The following is a 21,611-nucleotide window of genomic DNA, read 5'->3' as shown; positions in this document are numbered from 1 at the left end:
TTGCTGTGGCACCCTAAGGTGCCCTGATGCACAGTTGGGGAACTGTGGTTCAATACTGTGGGAACAATATTTTCACTAGTGAGATTTTGTGATTATTCTGTTTGTGCATTTTGAGAGAACCAGGCTGAGGCCAGCAGGGTGTACTCAGTTTAGTACAGGAAGACAGAAAGGGAAGAGGTCCTGTCAGAAGCACAGTAGGTGATGTTATGAAGCAGGTGCTTATCATTCCTCTGTGTTCCCAAATTGAAATCTGCAGAAGCTTCTTCAGGACATTTACAGACCAGGCAAGGAAGGGACGATGTACCAGGCCAAGGGAGTAGGGCGTAGTCCCAGGTGCCCTCATGGACCCTGAGTGATTCAGTTCAGCTGCACTGTAGAGGGTGGAGTGGCCCATGGACTCCAGGGGCAGCCAAACTGTGGAGGACTCCTGTGCTTGATGAGGGATTGTAGGCTTGATCCTGTAAGCAAGGAAGAGCCATTGGAAGACTTTACGAGGGGCTCCATTCCATTTGGAATTGGTACTTTTTTATTAATAGACTTTTTTTTTTTAGAGCAGTTTTAGGCTTACAGAATATTGAAAAGATAGTACAGAGTCCCATATACCCCTCTCTCCCTGGCTTAGTTTCTCCTATTATGAACATCTTGCATTAGTGTGGTACATTTGTTACAATTAATGAACTGATATTGATACATTATTACTAACTAAAGTCCATAGTTTACATTAGGGTTCATTCTTTGTATTGTACAGTTCTATGGGTTTCTTAGGCCAGAGGTTATTATGACATTATGACACACGCATAATGTCCTGTACCCACACTATCAAAAAATAGTTGCACAATGGGCTTCCCTGGTGGCGCAGTGGTTGAGAGTCCGCCTGCCGGTGCAGGGGACACGGGTTCGTGCCCCGGTCCAGGAAGATCCCACATTTCACGGAGCGGCTGGGCCCGTGAGCCATGGCCGCTGAGCCTGCGCGTCCAGAGCCTGTTCTCCGCAACGGGAGAAGCCACAACAGTGAGAGGCACGCGTACCACACACACACAAAAAAGTTGCGCTGCCCTAAAAATCCCCTGTGCTCCACCTATTCAGCCCTCACCAGCACACACACACACACACACACACACACGCACAAAAGGGAAGAAGAAAAAAGGTACTAAGTACTTAGGAATAAACCTAGCAAAATATGTACAAGATATTTATGAGGAAAACTATAAAACTCTGATGAGAAAAATCAAGGGAAATCAGAATAAGTGAAGAGATATTCCATGCTCATAAATAGGAAGACTCAATACTATTAATGTCATTTCTTCCCAACTTGGTCCACAGCTTCAGTGAAATCTCAATCAAAATCCCAGCAAATTATTTTGTGACTATCAACAGGCTGATTCTAACGTTTATATGGTGAGACAAAGACCAAGAATAACCAACACAAATAACAAAGAGAAAGAACAATATCAGAGGATTGACCCTACCCAACCTCAAGACTTATCATAAAGCTACAATAACCAAGACAGTGTGTCATTAGCAAAGGAACAGACAAATGAATGGAATGAATTAGAGAACCCAGAAGTAGATCCACACAAATATATAGTCAGCTGATCTCTGACAGAAGAGCAGAATCAATTCAGTGGAGAAAGGAAAGTCTTTTCAAAAAATAGTGCTGGAAGAACTGGACATCTACATGCAAAAAAAAAAAAAAAATCTAAACACTGACTTTACACGATTCACAAAAATTAACTCAAAATGGATCATAGAACTAAATGTAAAACACAAATCAATAAAACTTCTAGAACATAACATCGGAGAAAATCTAGGTGACCTTGGGTTCAGCAGTGAGTATTTAGATACAACATAAAAAGCACAACCCATGAAAAAAAATTGATAAATTGGACTTCATCAAAAACTTCTGCTCGGGGCTTCCCTGGTGGCGCAGTGGTTGAGGGTCCGCCTGCCGATGCAGGGGACGCGGGTTTGTGCCCCGGTCCCGGAAGATCCCACATGCCGCGGAGCGGCTGGGCCCGTGAGCCATGGCCGCTGAGCCTGTGCATCCGGAGCCTGTGCTCCGCAACGGGAGAGGCCACAACAGTGAGAGGCCCGCGTACCGCAAAAAAAACCCCAAAAAACTTCTGCTCTACGAAATCACTGTTAAGAGAATGAAAAAGACAAGCCAAGGACTGAGAGAAAATATAAGAATTCTTACAAGTCAACAATATGAAACAAGCAACCCAATTAAAAAATGGGCAAGGGACTTCCCTGGTGGTGCAGTGGTTGGAAGTCCGCCTGCCAATGTAGGGGACACGGGTTCGAGCCCTCGTCTGGGAGGATCCCACATGCTGCAGAGCGACTGGGCCCGTGCGCCACGGCTGCTGAGCCTGCGGTCTGGAGCCCACGAGCCACAACCACTGAGGCCCGTGTGCCTAGAGGCCATGCTCTGTGGCAGGAGGGGCCACCGCAGTGAGAGGCCCGCGTACCGCAACTAGGGAAAGCCCGCGTGCAGCAACAAAGACCCAACCTAACCAAAAATAAATAAATTTTTTAAAAAAAGGGCAAAAGATCTGAATAGTCACCTCACCAAAGAGGATATACAGGTGACTAACAAGCACACGAAAGATGACCAGCATTATGTCGCTAGGGAATTACAAATTAAACCAACAATGAGATACCACTCCACACCTATTAGGATGGCGATACCAAATGCTGACAAGGACGTGAAGCAACAGGAACTCATTCATTGCTGGTGAGAATGCAAAATGGTAACAGTCTGGCAGTTTCTTACAAAGTTAGATAGTCTTATCATAGGATCCAGCAATTGCTGTACTTAGAATTTACCCGAATGAGTTGAAAATGTATGTCCATGCACAAACCTGTACATGAATGTTTACAGCAGCTTTATGAAAATTGCCAAAAACGAAGCAACCAAGAAGTCCTTCAAAAAATGAATGGATAAACAAATGGGTACAGCCATACAGTGGAATATTACTCAGTGAAATGAGCAGTCAAGCCACAAAGCCATGGAGGAAACTTAAGTGCATATTGCTTAGTGAAAGAAGCCAATCTGAAAGCCATACCGCATGATTCCAACTATATGACATTCTAGGAAAAGCAAAACTATAGACAGTAAAAAGATCTGTGGTGCTCCATTTTAATGTGTTTCCACATGTGACTCAGCCCTGCTGACAGGGAGCCTGGGGCTCGGTGGGTGAGATAAGCCTGCGTAGTGAATATGTAGCAAAACAGACATTAGAATTGCAACCCCTGTGTTTGTGGTGGGCAGGTGTGGCCCTGTGGCCCTGTGGCCCCAGGGGCCTGCTGCGGGTCTCTGTGCTAAGGAGCATGCTGAAATGCATTTGCAGAACTTAAAAGGTGATGAGAGATCAGCTCAGAGGATCCCAGCCCTGGCTATACATCAGAACCACCCAGAATACTCTAAAAACTACAAATAGGGACAATGCGTTCCAAAGAGGGGCAGGAAGAGGGAATCGACTGCCTAAAACCCAAGTTATTAGAAACAAAACCAGGACTGGATCTCTAATCTCTGATTCCTGGTCCAGTTCTTTAAGAATCACTTTCTTATTTAATGTCATGATATTTTTTGAGTTCCTATTTGCCTAGCCCTGGCTTAATGACAATGCACGCAACAGATTAGTCCCTGCCCTCCTGGTGCCTTCACATTATCTGGAAGATGTGGGTAGCAAATAAGGGGGTTGTGCACGGTTCCTGAACATTAGATTTCACTAGAAATCTTGAGCCCTGCCCCATACATTCTGCCGTGGAGTGCCCCACTGCTTGCCAGGCTCTGTGTCTGATGGACATGATGGCAGGCATGAGGCACTCTTGTTCAGCCATGTTCTGCCTCCTGCACCCAAGCCACTTCTTGATATATGTATAAAATAGGTCCTGGTCCTAGTGATGCCACAGTTTGCACCTTTTTTATGACGATTTACAGAATCTCAGGTCTCATCCTCATCACTCTTTAATGGCCCTAAAAGGGGTCACCAGCAGAGATAGCCCAAGGTTAAGGTGCAGAACCCCAACTCTATCTGATTTATGCTTAGATCTTGGGAAAGTTCCTGAACCTTTCTGGGCTTATTTTTCTCATTGGGGAAATGGGTGCCATGATACCTGCTCTGGTTACTTCACTGCATCGTAAGAAGGCCCCAAATCACAGTGAGAGGATGCGCATCAAAGTGCTTAAGTGGTTAAGAGTCCTATGATGGTGATGAGTGGTTGTAATTGCTGTAACAGCCAACACTGAGTGTTCGTATTAGGCCAGGAGCTGTTCAGCTATAGCCTATCAAATAAACTTTACAAGAACTTTGCAATTTTTGTTTCCCATTTTAGGAATGAGGAAATTGATGCCCTGACAAGTTCGGTTACTTTCCTAAGGACAACCACTGACAAAGCTAAGGGTCAATACTGGGCTTGCCGGCTGACACCTGAGTTCATATGCTTAACCACCGTGCTTCACTGCCCACCTGGGTGTAGAACACTTAGATTCTGGTCCTAGCTGTGCTTTCTAATTTGTTGGGTAAGTTTGCCCATCTATAAAATGGAATGGAGAAGAAAGTCGTTTTGTAAAACTCTGATGTCTAAAGGGTCAGAGGGTCTGTTCTCAAATGGTTTCTTGCATTGTATCAGCCCCAGTGGTCCCCTCCCCACCACAGAAAGGTTTGGAGCCATCCAGGAAGACAGTTTAGGGCTTAATGGGGGGAATCCAATGGAGCAGAAGCAGAAAGCCTGCAGAAGAGAGGACACACACACATGCACACTGCGTCACGCCCAGCAGCTCCTCCAACCTGCGCTGTGATCGCCCCAGGCTCAGCCCTGCTTCCCTGGATTACTGATTGAGGTGATTCTTTACCAGAGCCATTAAGGCGACCAATCTATGTTCATCAAATAGCTCTGGTGCCATTCCCTGAGCACTTCCTATCTACCGGGTGCCATTCTGACTACAGGGTCCAATGGATCCAGTCAGTCCCCTTCTCAAGGAGTTTGCTGTCTCCTGGGGAAGACAGACATGTAAACAGCTAATGCTAATGCAAGTACACATGAATATGCAATAAGCAAAAACAGCCTTCGTGCTCTGGGAGCAAAGAGGGAGGATTTGCTGGAAAACCTGAAAGTGGTGTAGAGAGTAGGGGAAGGGTGAGAGTAGGGGAAGGAACTCTGCTGAAGGAACAGTGTGAGCAAAGACATGAGGTATGAAGTGCAGGGCTCTTTCTCTGAAGGGCAAACAGGGCAGAGAGGTTAAATCCAAGCAAGTCCCAAGGGAAACAAGAGAGAGAGATGAGGGTGGAAAAGAAGGTTGGGGGTTGGGGCCAGACCATGGGGGCCTTGAATGCCAGGATGAGGAGTGAGATGGCCTGGGGAAGGAAGTGTGTGAGCCCTGGGGACTTTTACATGGGGCCAATTGAGGGGGTGTCCTGACTCATACCAAGAGAGGACGTGCCCTGAGTTCACCCTTCAAACAAGCAGCATCTTACCCTTGAAGCTTTCCCAGCTTGACTGCTTCCAGCTCTGCCATCCTTCCCTCCCCCAGCCAGTCCTATAAGTGGATCCAGATGGTCATTCCTATTTTAGGTCGGGGTGTGTGTTGGGGGAGGGGTAGCTATGAGCTCTATCAATCCTTTCCTGAGCTCTGCTAGAGGAGCTTCTTCCAGGACCCTGCTGTGGTCCTCTGAGCCTGGAAGGGACTGTTAGTCTTTGATGGAGATTTCCCATCTGTCTGTGGGTGATAGGGGTGGCAGCAACACAGGGGGCAAGGGCACAGGCCAGGGAAGCTTGAACATTGGGTAGGAGAACCTGGGTGACGTGTGCATGTGGGAGGGGGTCCTGTGAATGGGCTGCGAAGGGGAACAAGCGTGGGAGAGAGGCTCCAGAGGAGTCAGAGAAAGAGCTGGCTTCTCCCTCCAGGTACCTGGCCCTCCTCATGCCCCTGCTTCTGCAGCTGCCTAGGCCAAGGAGCTAGGGCTCTCTGGTCAGACCCTACGGAGCACTGTGCCCACCAACATCCATAGGTCCCTTAAAAATCTTGGGGCACTGCGAGGTAGCAGCTGACAAGCTAGGTTCCTGCTCTCAGGCTGTCTATAGCTAGCATACGATACATACCAAGCTTATAACTATTTGCCATTCATTCAGTTTAGCAAATATTAAGCAAATGCTATGTGCTAGACACTACTAGGCATTGGGTTTACAAAAGTGAACAAGACAAATACAGTGTCTGCCCTCAAGGAGTTTCCAGCCTAGTAGGGGAGTCCAACAATACACAACCACAAATGTGCTACAAAGGAAAAGAACAAGGTATTCCAGGGGAGATTCACAGGAGCTTTCCAATTTAGATGGGGCGGCCAAGGAAGAGCTCTCTGAGAAAGTGACATTTAATCTGCGACTTGAAGGATGAATGAACGTTACCCAGTTTTGGAGGGAGAAAAGGCATTTCAGGCAGAAAGGAACAGTGTGTGCCAAGTCCGTGGGGTACACAAGAGCATGGCACATGAGAGGAACTGAAAAGAGGCTGTAGGACAGTGAACAAGTTAAAAAAAAAAAAGGGCATGATGCAGGGCCTTGTAAGCATGGTATATTTGTGTTTTATCCAAAGTACAATGCGAAACCCCTGAAGGTTGTCAGATTAAATGTGGTACTTGTGTTAGTACAACCAAATTTGTGGCAGGCCCTAAGAAAGACTGACTTTGGTTGTGTATTCGTCCCTACAAACAATAAATGTTTAAAGGGCACCCACCAGCCCTTTGCTAGAATTATGGGTTGACAGTGATGGTAGAGGAACGTCTAAGGTATAGACCTTCCTCGGAGACCTTCCTCCAGAAGAGATGAGACAGCTATAGTGATTGAATCAAGATGTGATTTATTCATTCAACACACAGGTACTTAATCTATTCCATACATGTGCCAGATGCTGGTTGTTGCCTGTCAAGGATCACACACATGGGTCACAGGAGAGGCATAAACGTACTCAAAGAATTTTGAGTGGGTTAGAATCATTTTCAGCTGTGATATCTGTGAGGCCTTTATAAAACATCCAGTCATTCTGTAAATCAGTAAACATCTAGTGGGCATCTGCTCTGCACTAGGAACAGTGCTAGCTACTGAAATTAAGGACCTTAGAGTTCCATAACAGAGATAGGCATAACCCCCCCAAAAAACGCATTAAAATATTAGGTGCTAAAAACAGGAGAGTAGGCTTTCTATAGATCAGTGTTGAGGGAGGGTAATTCAATGGAAGAAAAACCTTCCCCAAAAGGCATATCTCCCACCTTCCTCAGCGGATTTATCCATACCTCCCACTAGCATGACTTTTAGCTGCTGCCTTCCTTCTTTGTCCCCCCATTTTCCCTTCCCACCCAAGCAAATTCCATTTTCTTTGCCTATCTTGGTATCCGTTAAAAAGCCCAAAGAATCCAAGATTTGACCCTGGCTTCTTTATATTTATAGTGTGTGATCTCAGACAATTACTTTAACTTCCCTGAGCCTCAGTTTTCCCATTTGTACAATGAAGGGATCGGATCACATCTAAGGCTTGTGATTTACTCCAGCCAAGGTGATATTCACACTCCTGCACACTGCTCTGCAAGGCCTTTCTTTGCACGGCTGCACGCATCCCTCCACCCCCATCCCCGAGCCACCTGGCAAACATCAAGGCTCAGCTCAAATAGCTTCAGGCAAGTTTCCCCTATTTCTGCACACACGCCACACATTGTTTTAGTCTATCCTTCCTTTATGCTACCACTACCTCGCAAGAGACCACAGAACGAAAAAGGGAGAGAGACTTGGGTTTGAGTCGTGGCCACTTACCTCACCCCTTAAGCCTCAGTTTCTCACTTGTAACTTGAGGGAAATACCTAAATTCGCACGTCCAAGCAGTTTACGGGGATTAAAAACAACGTATGTCAAGTCAAGTGCGTGGCACCTAAGTCGCGCTCAATAAATGGAGACTGTACCACACCTCTTAGGGGCCCTCAGCGTACTGAATTACCGAGTTCTCGGTCAGTCTCCCGCGCTAGACTGCGCGCTGCCTGAGGGCATCCCTTCCGCTGCGCTTCAGTGCTAGCGCGAACACCCGAGGCTGGCGGGCGCCTAAGGAGGTTGGCCGGACCAAGAAGGACGCGGCTCCTATTCCCGGCGGGAAGGCCAAGCCTGGCGGACCCCACCTTCCGGAAGTGACGCCACCCAGCGACCGGCGCTGGATCAGGGGCAGGCCGGAGCGGGGCGCGCGCAGCATGGCGGAAGCGGAAGGGAGTTCGCCACTCCTGTTGCCGCCGCCGCTGCCACCCCCGCCCGGGATGGCGGAAGTGGAGGCGCCGACGGCGGCCGAGACGGACAAGAAGCAATTTAGCTGTGGTGGCAGCGGCGTCATGGACGTGGAGCGGAGCCGCTTCCCTTACTGCGTGGTGTGGACGCCCATCCCGGTGCTCACGTGAGTCTCCTCCGGCGTCCGCCCGGGGACCGGGAGAGCCGGGCCCGCGTGGCGTCCTCCGGTGGCCCGGTGCCAGCCTCCGGCCCCGACACACAGCAAACCCTTCCCGCGGGTCCGGGGTTCACCAGTACCCCGCCACCCGCGCGGTGCCAGCTCTGCTGGTGAATGGGACAAGCTCCCCTCCCTCATTACACCTGGTCTGAGCTGAGAGAAAGACAGTTGTTGACCGCGGAAAGGTACTGAGGCTGGGAAGCTGAGGACCTGTGGGCGTACAGAAAAGGGGCCCCTAACTGGGTGTGAGAGAGACATCTTCATTCACTCACTGGCTTATTCATTCGTTAAATGATTGCTGGTCACTTCCTATACGCAGGACATCCTGCTGGGTCTGGAGGCAAGAGTGGGAGTTTGATTGGGACCACACCGACTCCTGGGATGTCGTCATTGGAAGGGCCCCCAGGGATCTGGGAGTCCAACCCTTTGTCTCACAGATGAGGCTGAAGATCACACACCATCTCAGTTGCAAGGCGCATTCAGGTCCCAGGCTGTCTGCCTCCCAGACCAGGGTTCTTTCTATGGCATCAGCCTTTGTCAGAAGAGAAAGCAGGTGCTCCAAAACTGCTGGCGCCTTTTAGCAAGGAGCTTGGGGACGGGGAGGGGGGAGTAGGGAGCTGGTTTGCCCTCGTGCTTCAGCCTTGACAGCTGATAATAACCACTCCTCACAGTGCTGGACAGTTGGCCAAGCTCTTTTACACCCATTTTCTCTGAATTCCACAGCCACTTTCTAAGGCAGGAATTATATTCTCGGATGATGAATTTGTACCATTAAATGTCTTGATCATGTTCACATGACAGTAAGCAAAAGCATCCCAAACTCCGTTTTCTGACTCCATACCTTGCTCTCGTTCGACTACATCCCGTCCCCTCTCACCTGATGAATAGATTTGTTCCCTGTATCAAAAACAGCCAAGTGGTGTGGAGAAGGGATCATTTTTGTCCTCATACGTTGCTGATCCTAAAATGAGCTTAATTCTTGTATTATGTTAAAATACTTCAGTTGTTCTGTTTTCAAATGCTTATGCATTTGTTTAAGAACACCCAAGTCTTGGACTTCCCTGGTGGCGCAGTGGTTAAGAATCTGCCTGTCGATGCAGGGGACACGGGTTCGATCCCTGGTCCGCGAAGATCCCACATGCCGCGGAGCAACTAAGCCCGTGTGCCACAACTACTGAACCTGTGCTCTAGAGCCGGGAACCTAGCTACTGAGCCCACATGCCTTGAGCCCAGACTCTGCAACAAAGAGACGCCACTGCAACAGAGAGTAGCCCCCACTCACCGCAACTAGAGAAAGCCCGTGCGCAGCAACGAAGACCCGACGCGGCCAAAAATAAACAAATAAATAAGTAAGTAAATAAACTTATAATAAAAAAAAGAACACCCAAGTCTGAGTCCTTTCAAAATAAAAATTTTAAGAAAGTGTTTTCATTGATTAATTCAGTATTCTTTTCTTTTTTAAAAAAATATATTTATTTATATATTTATTTATTTTTGGCTGTGTTGGGTCTTAGTTGCTGCATGCGGGCTTTCTCTAGTTGCCGCGAATGGGGGCTACTCTTCGTTGTGCTGCGTGGGCTTTCTCATTGCAGTGGCTTCTCTTGTTGCGGAGCACAGGCTCTAGGCGCACAGGCTTCAGTAGTTGTGGCTCGCGGGCTCTAGAGCGCAGGCTCCGTAGTTGTGGCACACGGGCTTAGTTGCTCCACAGCCTGTGGGATCTTCCTGGACCAGGGCTTGAACCCGTGTCCCCTGCACTGGCAGGCGGATTCTTAACCACTGCGCCACCAGGGAAGTCCCTCAGTATTCTTTTTAGCACAACTACTAAGTGACTCCTATTTGCCTAGAGTAGTTCTAGGTAATAAGAATATACAGTGGTGAGTAAAACAGGTATGATCCTTGTTCTCACAGAGTTTAAATCATGGTGGAAGGAGATAGACAGTAAACAAGTAAACTAATAAAAGAACTGAGGGCTTCCCTGGTGGCGCAGTGGTTGAGAGTCCGCCTGCCGGTGCAGGGGACACGGGTTCGTGCCCTGGTCCGGTAAGATCCCACATGCCGTGGAGCCGCTGGGCCCGTGAGCCATGGCCGCTGAGCCTGCGCGTCCGGAGCCTGTGCTCCGCAACGGGAGAGGCCACAACAGTGAGAGGCCCGCGTACCGCAAAAAAAAAAAAAGAACTGATAGTGAATCGTGCTATGAAGAAAGTAAAATGTTAATGTGAGAATAACTGGGAGGGAATGTATTGGTTTTGAGAAAACCTGTCTTGTTGTCCCGAGATCTCTTTGGTTTTCCCTGTTCTCAAAAACACGTCTGTGGAGCCCTCTGCTCTTCAGAGAGCTGGTAGCAACATTGGGTGGAGGCACCACGATCCCCAGTCGTCGGGGCCGGAAGCAGCACGCACCCCATTTCTATTCAGATCTATTTACACGTGTTCATAAGATGAATAAGGCCTACTGCCCCATCAGAAGGCTCATGTTCCCATCAAAGGGCTCGCCTTCCAGCAGCAGAGAGAGAGACAGGTGAACTCACCATTGTAACACATTGTGGTGATTGCTGACCTAGAATGCGGAGCTAGGAATAGATGTGGCACAAGGAACTGTCATTGATTTTGGAGGCGGGGGGGAACAGAGAGGAGGAAACTGAATCCAGAGATCTGTCTGTCCCCTCAGAAGTGTCGATAATTGTGCATGAAAAGCCAGATAACAGCTATTGCTACTACTAACAACAGCAAAGATTGGAAACTTACTCTGTTCTGGGCTCTGTTGTAAACATTTTATATTCACTGTCTCATTCAGTCCTTTTATCAATGTAATGAAAATAGGTCCTGTCATCCTCATTTTATACATGAGGAAATAAAGGCTTAGAAGCCAGCATAGGGCTTTTTCCGCTGAAATGGTCTACCTGTACCAGGTAGAGCTCCAGAGTCAATAACTCATTCATTCAATAAATAGTTCTTGAGGACCTATTATGTACTAGGTCTGAGTAGACAGTAGTCCACAAGGCAGCTTTGGAGCTTTGCCTTCATGGAGCTTCCAGATTGACAAATCATTGAGAGTTTCTTCTCTGCCGCTTCCCCAGGCGCAGACTCTTCTGTTTTCTCCAGCCTTTACTCTAACTTCCAGCGAAGCCGTGGTATGTGGAGTATTGGTCAAACCCAGACCTTCTCCCCAGCCAGATGAAAGGAATTGAGGGTGGGAAGGGGAGATGGGTCTTGAGATTAGGGCCTGAGAAGCCAGAGGAGCTACTTTCCCATAGTTCTGAGTGTCCATCCTGTGGACGCTATGAGTCTAAAGCGACTTATTGTACGCCAGCCAGTCCAGCCAATCAGATAGCAAGTATTTATTGTACACCCCACGATAACAACATTGGGCAACTACCAAGTGCAGGGAAGTGTCATAAGCATTTTGCAGGCATATCCTGTTTGATCCTCACAATCGCCCCCCATTGACGTCATCATCATCACTGTTCACCTCTCACTGACAGATGGGAGTGAGTGCCTGCCCAAAACAGTCAAGACTCAACCCAGGTCTGACCTCAGAACCTGACTCCACTCTTAAATGCATGATATTCATTCATGCATCATTTAGTCAATGACTGCTTAGCTCCAGCTCTGTGCCAGGCACAGCCCTGGGGGCTACTCTAATCAATAAGAGAAAATCCCTGCTCTCTCGGAGTTTACATACTAGAGGGGAAAGACAGTAACCATAACAGTAAACAAGATGATTGCAGATAACAGTAGATACTATGAGGAAATTAAAGCAGAGTAATGGGATCTGGGATGCCTGGGGTTGTGTGTGGCTACTCTAGAAGGCACTGTCAAGGGAAACCTCCAAAGTTGACTGTTGAGCTGAGGCCTAAATGATGAGAAGCAGCCAGCTGTGTGAAGCTCTAGAAGAGTGTCTGGGACGAAGGCAAATGTAAAAAAAAAAAAGCATTGAGGTGGGAGGATTTGGTGTGTCTGAGGAGCCAGAAGTGGGCAGTGTGGCTAGAGAGAAGAGTGAGGTGACTTCAAGGAATAAGCAGGGCCAGACTGTTGGAAGGAGGTTGGAGTATAAGTGTAATAGGAAGCCCGTAATGGATGTTAAAGCAAGGGAATGACAGAATCTGGATCATGTTCTTAAAAGACCACTCTGGGGAGTTCCCTGGCCGTCCAGTAAGGTTGGGACTCGGCGCTTTCACTGCCGGGGGTCCGGCTTCAATCCCTGGTCCGGAAACAGATCCCGCAAGCCATGCGGCACAGCCAAAAACAAAAAGACCACTCTGGCCCCACCATCCTTTCAGGTGGTCAAGCTGCAGACCTGGAAGAGCATTATCCTATCGTCATAAAACTGCCCAGTCTTCCTTTTAAAGATCTTCTCAAGCCATCTGCTTCTCACCTGACCAGTACTCTGGTCAGGATCACCATCATCTCTTGCCAGTATTCCAGAACAGCCTCTGAACTCCTGTCCCCCTCCCATTCTCCAGGCACGTGCAGCATTTTGCCTTGGAGTTTTGCTTTCTGTCTGTCAACATCCTGTGCTTTCACAGGTCAAGGTTAAAAGTTACCTCCTGTGTGAAGTCTTTGCTGACTCTGCCCCAGCCCCATGTAATTGTTTCCTTGGGCTATATCTCTGTGGCTTTTGCCTCCACCTCCCAGCAGGCAGCCTTCAAATCAGCACGTGGCTGCTGGCCCTGGGAGTCCTTTTTTCTTTTTTTCCCTGTGAGTCCTTCTTAAACTGGATCAGTCTCTCCAGCACCTAGTTCCTGTAGAGCCACGGTTCTCAGACTACAAACAGATCCGGAGTTCCTATGCGTTTTGCATATCGGAGTCCAACTGAGATTTGGGTTTTTTTAAATGCCCATGGCTTTTAAAAATTCAAACTTTCGACTTCCCTGGTGGCGCAGTGGTTAAGAATCTGCCTGCCAGTGCAGGGGACACGGGTTCTATCCCTGGTCCGGGAAGTTCCCACATGCCACGGAGCAACTGAGCCCATGCTCCACAACTACTGAGCCTGCGCTTCAGAGCCCGTGAGCCACAACTACTGAGCCTGCGTGCCGCAACTACTGAAGCCCGTGTGCCTAGAGCCCGTGCTCCTCAGCAAGAGAAGCCACCACGATGAGAAGCCCGCCCACCACAACGAAAAGGTAGTCCCCGCTCGCCACAACTAGAGAAAGCCCGCGTGCAGCAACGACGACTGAACACAGCCCAAAAAAATAAAAATTAGAATTTAAAAAAAAAATCAAACTTTCAGTTCCTGGAATACATCATGCTTTTGTCCTGATCTCTACCCTTGCACACATTGTTTCTTCATCATTTCCTCAGAGGAGCCTTCTGAACCCCACCCCCACCCCAGTGTGCGCACACGCGTGCACGCACGCACACACACGCTGGTTTAAGTGCCCCCCGACACTTTTTTTTTTTTAAGATGTTGGGGGTAGGAGTTTATTAATTAATTTCTTTATCTTTGCTGTGGTGGGTCTTCGTTTCTGTGCGAGGGCTTTCTCTAGTTGTGGCAAGCGGGGGTCACTCTTCATCGCGGTGCGCGGGCCTCTCACTATGGCGGCCTCTCTTGTTGCAGAGCACAGGCTCCAGACGCGCAGGCTCAGTAGTTGTGGCTCACGGGCCTAGTTGCTCTGCGGCATGTGGGAATCTCCCAGACCAGGGCTCGAACCCGTGTCCCCTGCATTGGCAGGCAGATTCTCAACCACTGCGCCACCAGGGAAGCCCCCCCCCCCCGACACTTTTTAAACCCTTTTTAACTGAGGTATAACATGTATCATCACGTGTAAACATCCTAAGTATACGGCTCCGTGAAGTTTGCCTGTGTGTGCACTCATGTCACCCAGGTCAAGACAGAGGATGTTTCCAGTATCCAGTGGGCTCCCTTGTGCCAGTCAGTTCTGCCACAGAAATAACCCCTCTTCTGCCCTCCAGCACAATAGATTAGTTTTGCCTTTTCTTGAACTTCACATAAACAGAATAATACGCATGCACTTTAGTGTAAGTTTTCTTTTACTCTGCCTTGTATATGTGAGAATCCGTGTTGTGCATAGCAGTTTATTATTTTTCATTGTTACCTACTATTTCACTGTATGACTATACCCCAATTTACTTACCCATTTTACTACTGTGGGACATTTGGATTATTTCTAGGTTTTTTTAATCAACTTCATTGGGATATAATACACATACAATAAAGTGCATACATTTTAAGGGTGCGGTTCAGTGAATTTTGACTACTGTTGTTTCCAGCTATTTTCTAATAAAGGTGCTGTGAACATTCTTGTCCACGGCTTTGGTGGACACACGCATTTGTTTCTGTTAGGTGTATACTCTGAAGTGGAATTGCTGAGGTAGAGGGTGTGGTACCAGTTTTCGAAAGCTGTGGAAACAATTTATTCTCCCAGCAGCAGTGAGAAGACAGTTGCAGTTGCTCCGCCTCCTCACCACACGCAGCGTTACCGTCCTCTGAGTTTAGCTGTTCTGTGGGCCGCGCTGGTTCCCCGCTCTGCTGTTCACTTGCACTTGCCCCTCTTCTGTACTTCCCCTCCCGCCGCCGCCACCCTAGGGGACACTTACCACACGTTATATTCATATGCTGTCACCCTGGATGGACTGTTCCCAGCGTCTGTCTGACCAGCTGAAAGACACCCACAAACTCTGCCCTTTCCCTGTCCTTTTCTCCACAGGTGGTTTTTCCCCATCATCGGCCACATGGGCATCTGCACATCCACAGGAGTCATTCGGGACTTTGCTGGCCCCTACTTTGTGTCGGTGAGTCCCCATTCTGCCCCCCTCTGGAGGGTTCCAGGGCCCAAGTGGAAAGCTAGCCTATCTTGCCCACAGGCAGCCTTCCTGTCTCCCCAATATACAGGAGAATGCAGAGGCCATGCAGTCCTGGTCCGGCCCTCTGCTCCTCACCACTGTTTGACCCCTTTCCCCCTTCTCTTGCCTCCAGGACAGGCCAGGAGGGCAGTGTGGCCAGAAAGATTCTTAAGTAACTGACCCAGCCCTTTGCCCACCCCGGGGGTACCAAGACCTGGGTAGGGTTAGGGGCAAGAGTGGAGAGTCAGACCATCCTGGTTCCTTGGTCCAGGAACCAAGTGTCTGGACCTTCAGAAGGTGGGAGTCACAAGGCGGGGGCACAGGGGAGGCTGACATGGTTCCCTGGGTGTGGCCATGGAGAAGAGGGGGCGGACCTTCTAGAATGAACCAGCTGTGTTCTCAGGTCTGCTCCCCGGGGATGTGCCTGAGATAGGGCAGTGGGCTTGCTCCAGATGAGCAGGCAGTATCCTGCCTATTTCGAGGTGGCAGCTTCCTCTCCATCAGAGGCTGGGATGAATGGGTGTGGTGGCACCAACCTGTTTATATTCGTATTTGTCATGATCATCTTAACACCACAAAGGTCTTTCATACCCATTACTTTCACTGTCATATACGTGTATGATAATTCATCTTTGACCAGCTCTGTCAGCAGATTCTGAACCCAGAATCTGTCCCTTTGTAACTCCTGTACCCACATCTTGTGTGGCAGGTCTAGGACTTGGCTAAAACATCCCCCTCATAGCAGGCCTCTTGAGGCCCAACCGCTGTGTCTACCCCACTCACCCCAACCCACCCCACGTCCTGCCTTGACTGCAGTCACACTGCCAGATTCTGTGTGGGCCACCACTGTCGGGTCAGGAGGTCAGAGGGTGTCCTCATTCACACCACGAAGGAAACCACTTCCCTGTGGACAAGGACCAGAGACTGACCAGAGAATCTGGAGAAAACAAGGCCCAGAGAGGGTGAGAGAGTTACTTGGCAGCCACACAGAGGCAGTCATGGCTGCACCCCGAGTCTTCGGTCTCCGGGGGCAGTGCTCTGTGCACTCCTGCCACACTGCCTTCTTCACACAGAAGAGCCACTGCTGGCCCTTCAGATATCCCGCCAACCCCAGAGCAGGGCCCGGGCTCCACTTCTGCCCACCCACCTTACCTCCTCCTAAGTCACGACACTTCTACCACCAACCCAGGTCTGTCGGCTGGGCTGGATGCAGTTCCCCACTGACCTCTGCTCTTGTCCCTCAACAGGAAGACAACATGGCCTTCGGGAAACCTGCCAAGTAAGTGGTGGACATCCGTGTGATTGGCCCTAGAGCCAGCTTCCTCCTACCTGGAGCAGCAGGCCAGGCCTTCTGGGGCACAGCAGGAGCCAGCAGCCTGAGGATGGGGTGAAGGGGGGCAGCCAGGGTCTACCAGAGCATCTGACCTTGTACCACACATCTCCTGCTCCAGTCCCTGGCTGGGTCCTTTATCCACAGGCCGTCTAGGCCTTGCCTCAGCCCTGCAAGGTCGTGTTTTCAGCTCCATCGGAAAGGTGAAGATAAGGAAGGGACTTGGTCAAGATCACACAGGAAGTGGCAGAGCTGGGACTCACACGCAGGTCCGTCTCACTCCAAAACCTGGACTGTTTCTCCTGCCCCTCAAGGAACAAACATGCCATTTAAGGTGTAAGGGAGGCATGGTTTGGAACTCTGCTGGAAAGTTCTGGTTGGAGAGAATAAAGGCAGTTTAGTCTCTCCTGCAGCTATTGCTGGTTTGCATGGGATTTGGGGACTTCATTTTTCTGTCTTGGGGGCCCACCTCAGTTGTGGGTCTGGTGACAGTCCCTCAGTCTTCAGTCTGCTCAGAACAGCATCAGATGCTCTGTTGCCCAAGGCAGCGTCCAGGAGGGTGGAGCCCAAGGAGGAGTTGGTGTCCCACACAGCATAGGCGGCCTGGAGCTGGGCTCTCCAAACCGTGCTGACGTCCTCAGGCCGGTGGAAGTGTGAGCCAGGGGCCTCTGGTCTGGGTGTCTGCTGCCAGACTGCTCCTCAGCGAGAGCTGTACGGACACCCGTTTCCAGGCAGGAACCCCTGAGCAGCTGAAGTCCCGGCCACGGTGGTTTCTCACTGGTCCAGTCTGTAGGCCCCTCTGTCAAGCCATTCCCCACATAGTAGCCAGAGGGCGCTCTGACCTCCCAGTGCCCCCTGGCCCGAGACCCTTTGGGGTGTCACCCGGCTTGAGGTTCACAGACTTTAGCTCCACCAGCTATTCTCCCATTCACCCTAGTCTCCCATGTGGGGAGATGGGGAGAATGCTTTCTGACGGATGAACTCCTCAGGATGACATTCAAGTTGCCCAGAACGTGGCCCCCCTGCATCTCCAGCCTCACCTTCCAACATCCCTCACCCCGTTCTTCCCTCTGAATCCCCCAGCAGTGCCCAGTTACTTAATTTCTGGTACACACTGCACAGTTCTGTGCCGCTTCCTCTGTTCAAACTGTTCCCTCTCCCTAGAATATTCACTCCCCATTCTGCGCCTGGCTAATCCTTCCTCCTTCACACTGGACTCAGGTGTCACCCCTAGGAAGCCCCTCACATCCCCAGTGAGTGAGTTCATATCCTCCCCAGGATCCACATGGCAGTGGGCATGTCACACTGTTGCAGTTGTCTGCTGTGTGGCCCTTTCCCTGGACCTGGCTCACCCCTGTAGCCTCAGCACCCAGCTCAAGGCCCTGCACAGAGCAGGCGTCAGGGGACATTTGTGGAGCTGAGCCAGTGCCCAGAACCCCTTCTCCCCTCTCAGGTACTGGAAGCTGGACCCTGCTCAGGTATATGCTAGTGGGCCCAATGCGTGGGACACGGCCGTGCACGACGCTTCTGAGGAGTACAAACACCGCATGGTAGGTGGGCTGCTCCTGAGGGCGGGAACGAGGGTGGGAGGTTTCCCCGCAGCCCATCCTGACCCAGCCCATCCTGCATCTCCAGCACAGTCTCTGCTGTGACAACTGCCACTCACATGTGGCCTTGGCCCTGAACCTGATGCGCTACAACAACAGCACCAACTGGAACATGGTGACTCTCTGCTTCTTCTGCCTGCTGTATGGGAAGTACGTCAGGTGCGCTGCCTGTCCCCCTGGCCGCCGCCACCCTTCCCGGGGCCGCTCTCCCACGGATCCCAACAGGGCCATTTCTGGGGTCCTTCAGCCAGCAGGGACAAAGCAGGAAAACAACTAGCTGAGCTCCTGGTGAAGAGGGCGGTGCTGTCTGAAGCCCAGCTCTGTCCCTTGCTCACTGTGAGATCTTGGGTAGCTGCCTTGGCCTCTCTGGAGCTGCAACTCTCCTTGGTAAAATGGAGACAATGATTCTGGCTCCTCAGGGATGCTGCGTGTGTACAGAGCCCTGTGCTCAGGTCCAGTGAACAGGTGGGCCCTCAGAAGAGGGTGGGTGACCCCATAGGGGCCCCTCCCAGCATCCCTCGTCAGAGGCAGGGTTCTGGGCGGGTGGGCCCCAGTGGTGGCCTGGGATGACCTTTGAAGCCCCCGCCTCATGACTTGTGAGGTCAAAGGCCTTGGTCCTAATTCACAGATAAAGGGAGCTCAGAGAGGTGGAGTGACCCTCCCACCGGGGAGTCAGCACACACCTGGGCTGACCCAGCTGCCTCCAGGCTTTCTTCCAGCTGTGCTTATCATTAAGAGCTTCTGAAAAGGAGATTTTTAGGGTCTTTTTTGGTCCAAAGGCTTTTAGAGGTCTCCTGGGAAGACCTTATCTGTGGTCACACAGAGGCTGAGGCAGAGGCGGGGTTGAAGCCGGGCTGAGCCATAGCCCGGTGCTAGCTCTCGCCGACCCCTCCCCGCCCACTGGGCTGTGAGCAGAGGGCACTCCTGGCTTCCCCACCCAGACTGAAGACTTCTGGGTCCTCTCGCTGACGACCTCTCCCCAGACACAGGGGTGATTGTGGATGGAGTCAGGAAGGCCCAGAGGGTGGGCGTGTCTCCTGTACCCGCCCAGCGAGGTGTCACATCTCCACCAGGAGCCTGGAACAGCCCCTGCCCAGGACCGTAGCTGGTGCTCCTCCACAGCGGGCACCAGGCCTGGCCCAGTCCCTTAGTTGACTGAGTTTCGGGGTGAGGGAGGTAGTTCCAGGAGCTCCCTTGGGGGAAGCGGCCCCGTCTGGGTTTGTGGGAGGACAGTGTGCCGGACCACACGCCCACTCACTGGGCCCTTCCCTCCCATGCTCCCCTCTCTCTCCATCAGCATCGGGGCCTTCGTGAAGACCTGGCTGCCCTTTGTTCTCCTCCTGGGTGTCATCCTAAGCGTCAGCCTGGTCTTTAACCTGCGGTGATGGCTGCCCCATGGCCCTGGGCCCACCAGGCTCCTGAGGAGGCAGCCGCCATCACCTTTCGTTCCAGATTCTTTCTCCTCGCCGCGAAAGGCAGGGATGGGCCTGCTGGTTTTAGTCCAGGGGTCTGGGCTAAGTGGGGTGGAATAAGGGCTGAGGATGAGCATGGGGTGGTTTTTGTGTCTGTTTGCATTTCGTGTCTCACTGGTTGCTCAGAAGCTCCCTGCCCCCTCCTTCCCAGGCTTGTGACTCCCACCCTTGAGGCACCCTTTGTTCATCTGTTGGAAAAGCCTTAGCTTCCTTCTAGAGCTGTGTCTGCCACTGCCTGCTGGGCTCCCTCTGCCTCAGCCCAGTGCCTGGTGGGGGAGGGAAGGATATTTGGACCCACCAGACAAGGCAGCACAGGGACCAGAGCTGGATTTGAAGCCCATTCTCCTGCCAAGACTCTGGTCTCAGGGCGAAGGTACACTAAGAAGTCTGCATAAACTCAGCCACCCTGGGGCCTTCTCCACTGGCCTCTAGAATGGTCCAGTAGGGCTGACGGGCCCCCTCCAGATGTCTGCCAGAAGCTGCACTAGGGGTAGTTTGCGCCCCACTCCTGGCGGCCACCAGCCCATGCAGCCCCCTCTTCCCACTCTCCCAGGGCCTCCAAGCACTTGGGCCCATCTCCCCCCTGCAGTTTGGGGCCTGGGCTCCCCCAACCAGGCTGGAGAGATGAGTGACACTGACGTATCCAGAGTGACCCCTGCAGATCAGAGCGATGCAACAAAACTTGTCCTTGGCCCCAGGAACGGGCCTCGCACTGGTGACGGCACCCCTTGGGTCCGAGATGTCAGGGGGCCGTTGGAGCAGCCAGCGCCATCAGGGAGCTGAATGGGAGCTGTCTCCTCCCACCTCCCACGGCTCCCCCTTCTCTTCAAGTTGTGGGACAGGCCTGTGCTGCCCCCCTCACCCCTGCTCCATGGATTCCTTTGTGTGGGGCTCCTGGACAGGACAATAAAGAGTTTTTAACTCCAGACCGTGCTTGTCCTTGATTTCTCCCTTCGGTGGTCCCTGGTTTCACTGAAGACATGCGCTCCCTTCAGCTCCTATCTTCGTGGTGAACTTGGGTTCCTCTGCCTCCAGCAAGGGGTCTGGTTGCCAGGGACACGGTGGGGTCCTCGTCCAGTGCCTGGAGCTTGCAGGAGTCAGCATCCCTCGGGTGTATCCTGCTCTGAGCCGGAGCGCTGCGAGTTCTCCATGCCTCGTCCACCATCCCAAAGCTTTCTCCTTGAGGCAGGCGAATATTGAAACCCCTCCCATATTCCCTGTTGGGAAGAACTTGGCAGTAAGATTGGGAGTCAGTGCTGACAGACCAGGGCCCTGGACCTGGCCCCCACCGTATCCATTGATCACGTTGCCAAGCTCCCCGTGCTCACCCCCAGTGATCCAGTCACTGCCCTGCTCCGTGGTGCCTCTACTTCTCCATGGCCTTCGGGACCCTGCACTCTCACTCTCCATGCATCCCACTCTCTACCGAGACAGGGCAGCACCTGCTCTCCAACACCCACCCACTTCTGGTCCTTTGCTTTCCACCTGTTGAAGTCGTGCCCTTCCTTCTCAAGGCCCAGCTTAAAAGCCACTTCCTTGGTGAAGTCTTTCCTAACCTTGCCCTATGCCAGGTATCACTTTAGTTGAACTAGCAAAGGATTTGGTCTCTGAATCCTGAGAGCCCTTTGTGTTCACCCTGAGGATGGCCTTGGGGACAGCTCTAGCTGCGGCCTTCAGGGCTCTGGATCAAGTGTCCATCAGCTCATCCCAGACCCTGCGGTGCTGTGGTTTCCAAGCCTGGGGCTTCTCCAGGGCATGACAGAGGTAACCCCTCCTCTCTTCAGAGCAATCCCATTTTCAAAAATCTGTTCTGCCTATGGGTCCACCCACCTAAGGGTTGGGGTTAAATTCTGGTATGGAGGACACCACAGCAAAATGGACACAAGCTTTAAGGCCTGTTTTCACCCAGCAGAACTTTAA

General features: G+C 51.3%; 2 protein-coding genes across 3 annotated transcripts in view; both read left to right on the top strand.

The window, feature by feature from the left end:
• The window catches only part of WDTC1 (WD and tetratricopeptide repeats 1), a 75,679-nt gene extending 71,197 nt beyond the window's left edge, over nucleotides 1-4,482 (top strand). Inside the window, exon 16 of one of the 2 annotated variants that reach the window (XM_081217735.1) lies at nucleotides 4,339-4,482. In XM_081217735.1, coding sequence (XP_081073861.1) covers nucleotides 4,339-4,344 — 6 coding nt within the window. In that variant the 3' untranslated portion in view covers nucleotides 4,345-4,482. Of the gene's footprint in view, nucleotides 1-1,323; nucleotides 1,348-4,338 lie in introns of those variants that run through there. The other variant, XM_081217734.1, reaches the window with a different exon arrangement.
• A 3,707-nt stretch (nucleotides 4,483-8,189) lies between these two features.
• TMEM222 (transmembrane protein 222) lies at nucleotides 8,190-20,610 on the top strand. Its single transcript, XM_081217812.1, has 6 exons — nucleotides 8,190-8,428; nucleotides 15,147-15,231; nucleotides 16,530-16,561; nucleotides 18,066-18,162; nucleotides 18,248-18,378; nucleotides 19,517-20,610. Exons 1-6 carry the CDS (start codon nucleotides 8,232-8,234, stop codon nucleotides 19,602-19,604), a joined length of 630 nt encoding a protein of 209 aa, XP_081073938.1. The 5' UTR covers nucleotides 8,190-8,231; the 3' UTR covers nucleotides 19,605-20,610.
• The last annotated feature ends 1,001 nt before the right edge of the window (nucleotides 20,611-21,611 follow it).

This window comes from Mesoplodon bidens, assembly GCF_964165515.1.
Source record: "Mesoplodon bidens genome assembly, chromosome: 2".
Lineage (NCBI taxonomy): Eukaryota > Metazoa > Chordata > Mammalia > Artiodactyla > Ziphiidae > Mesoplodon > Mesoplodon bidens.
This window is presented reverse-complemented; position numbering and strand designations above follow the sequence as displayed.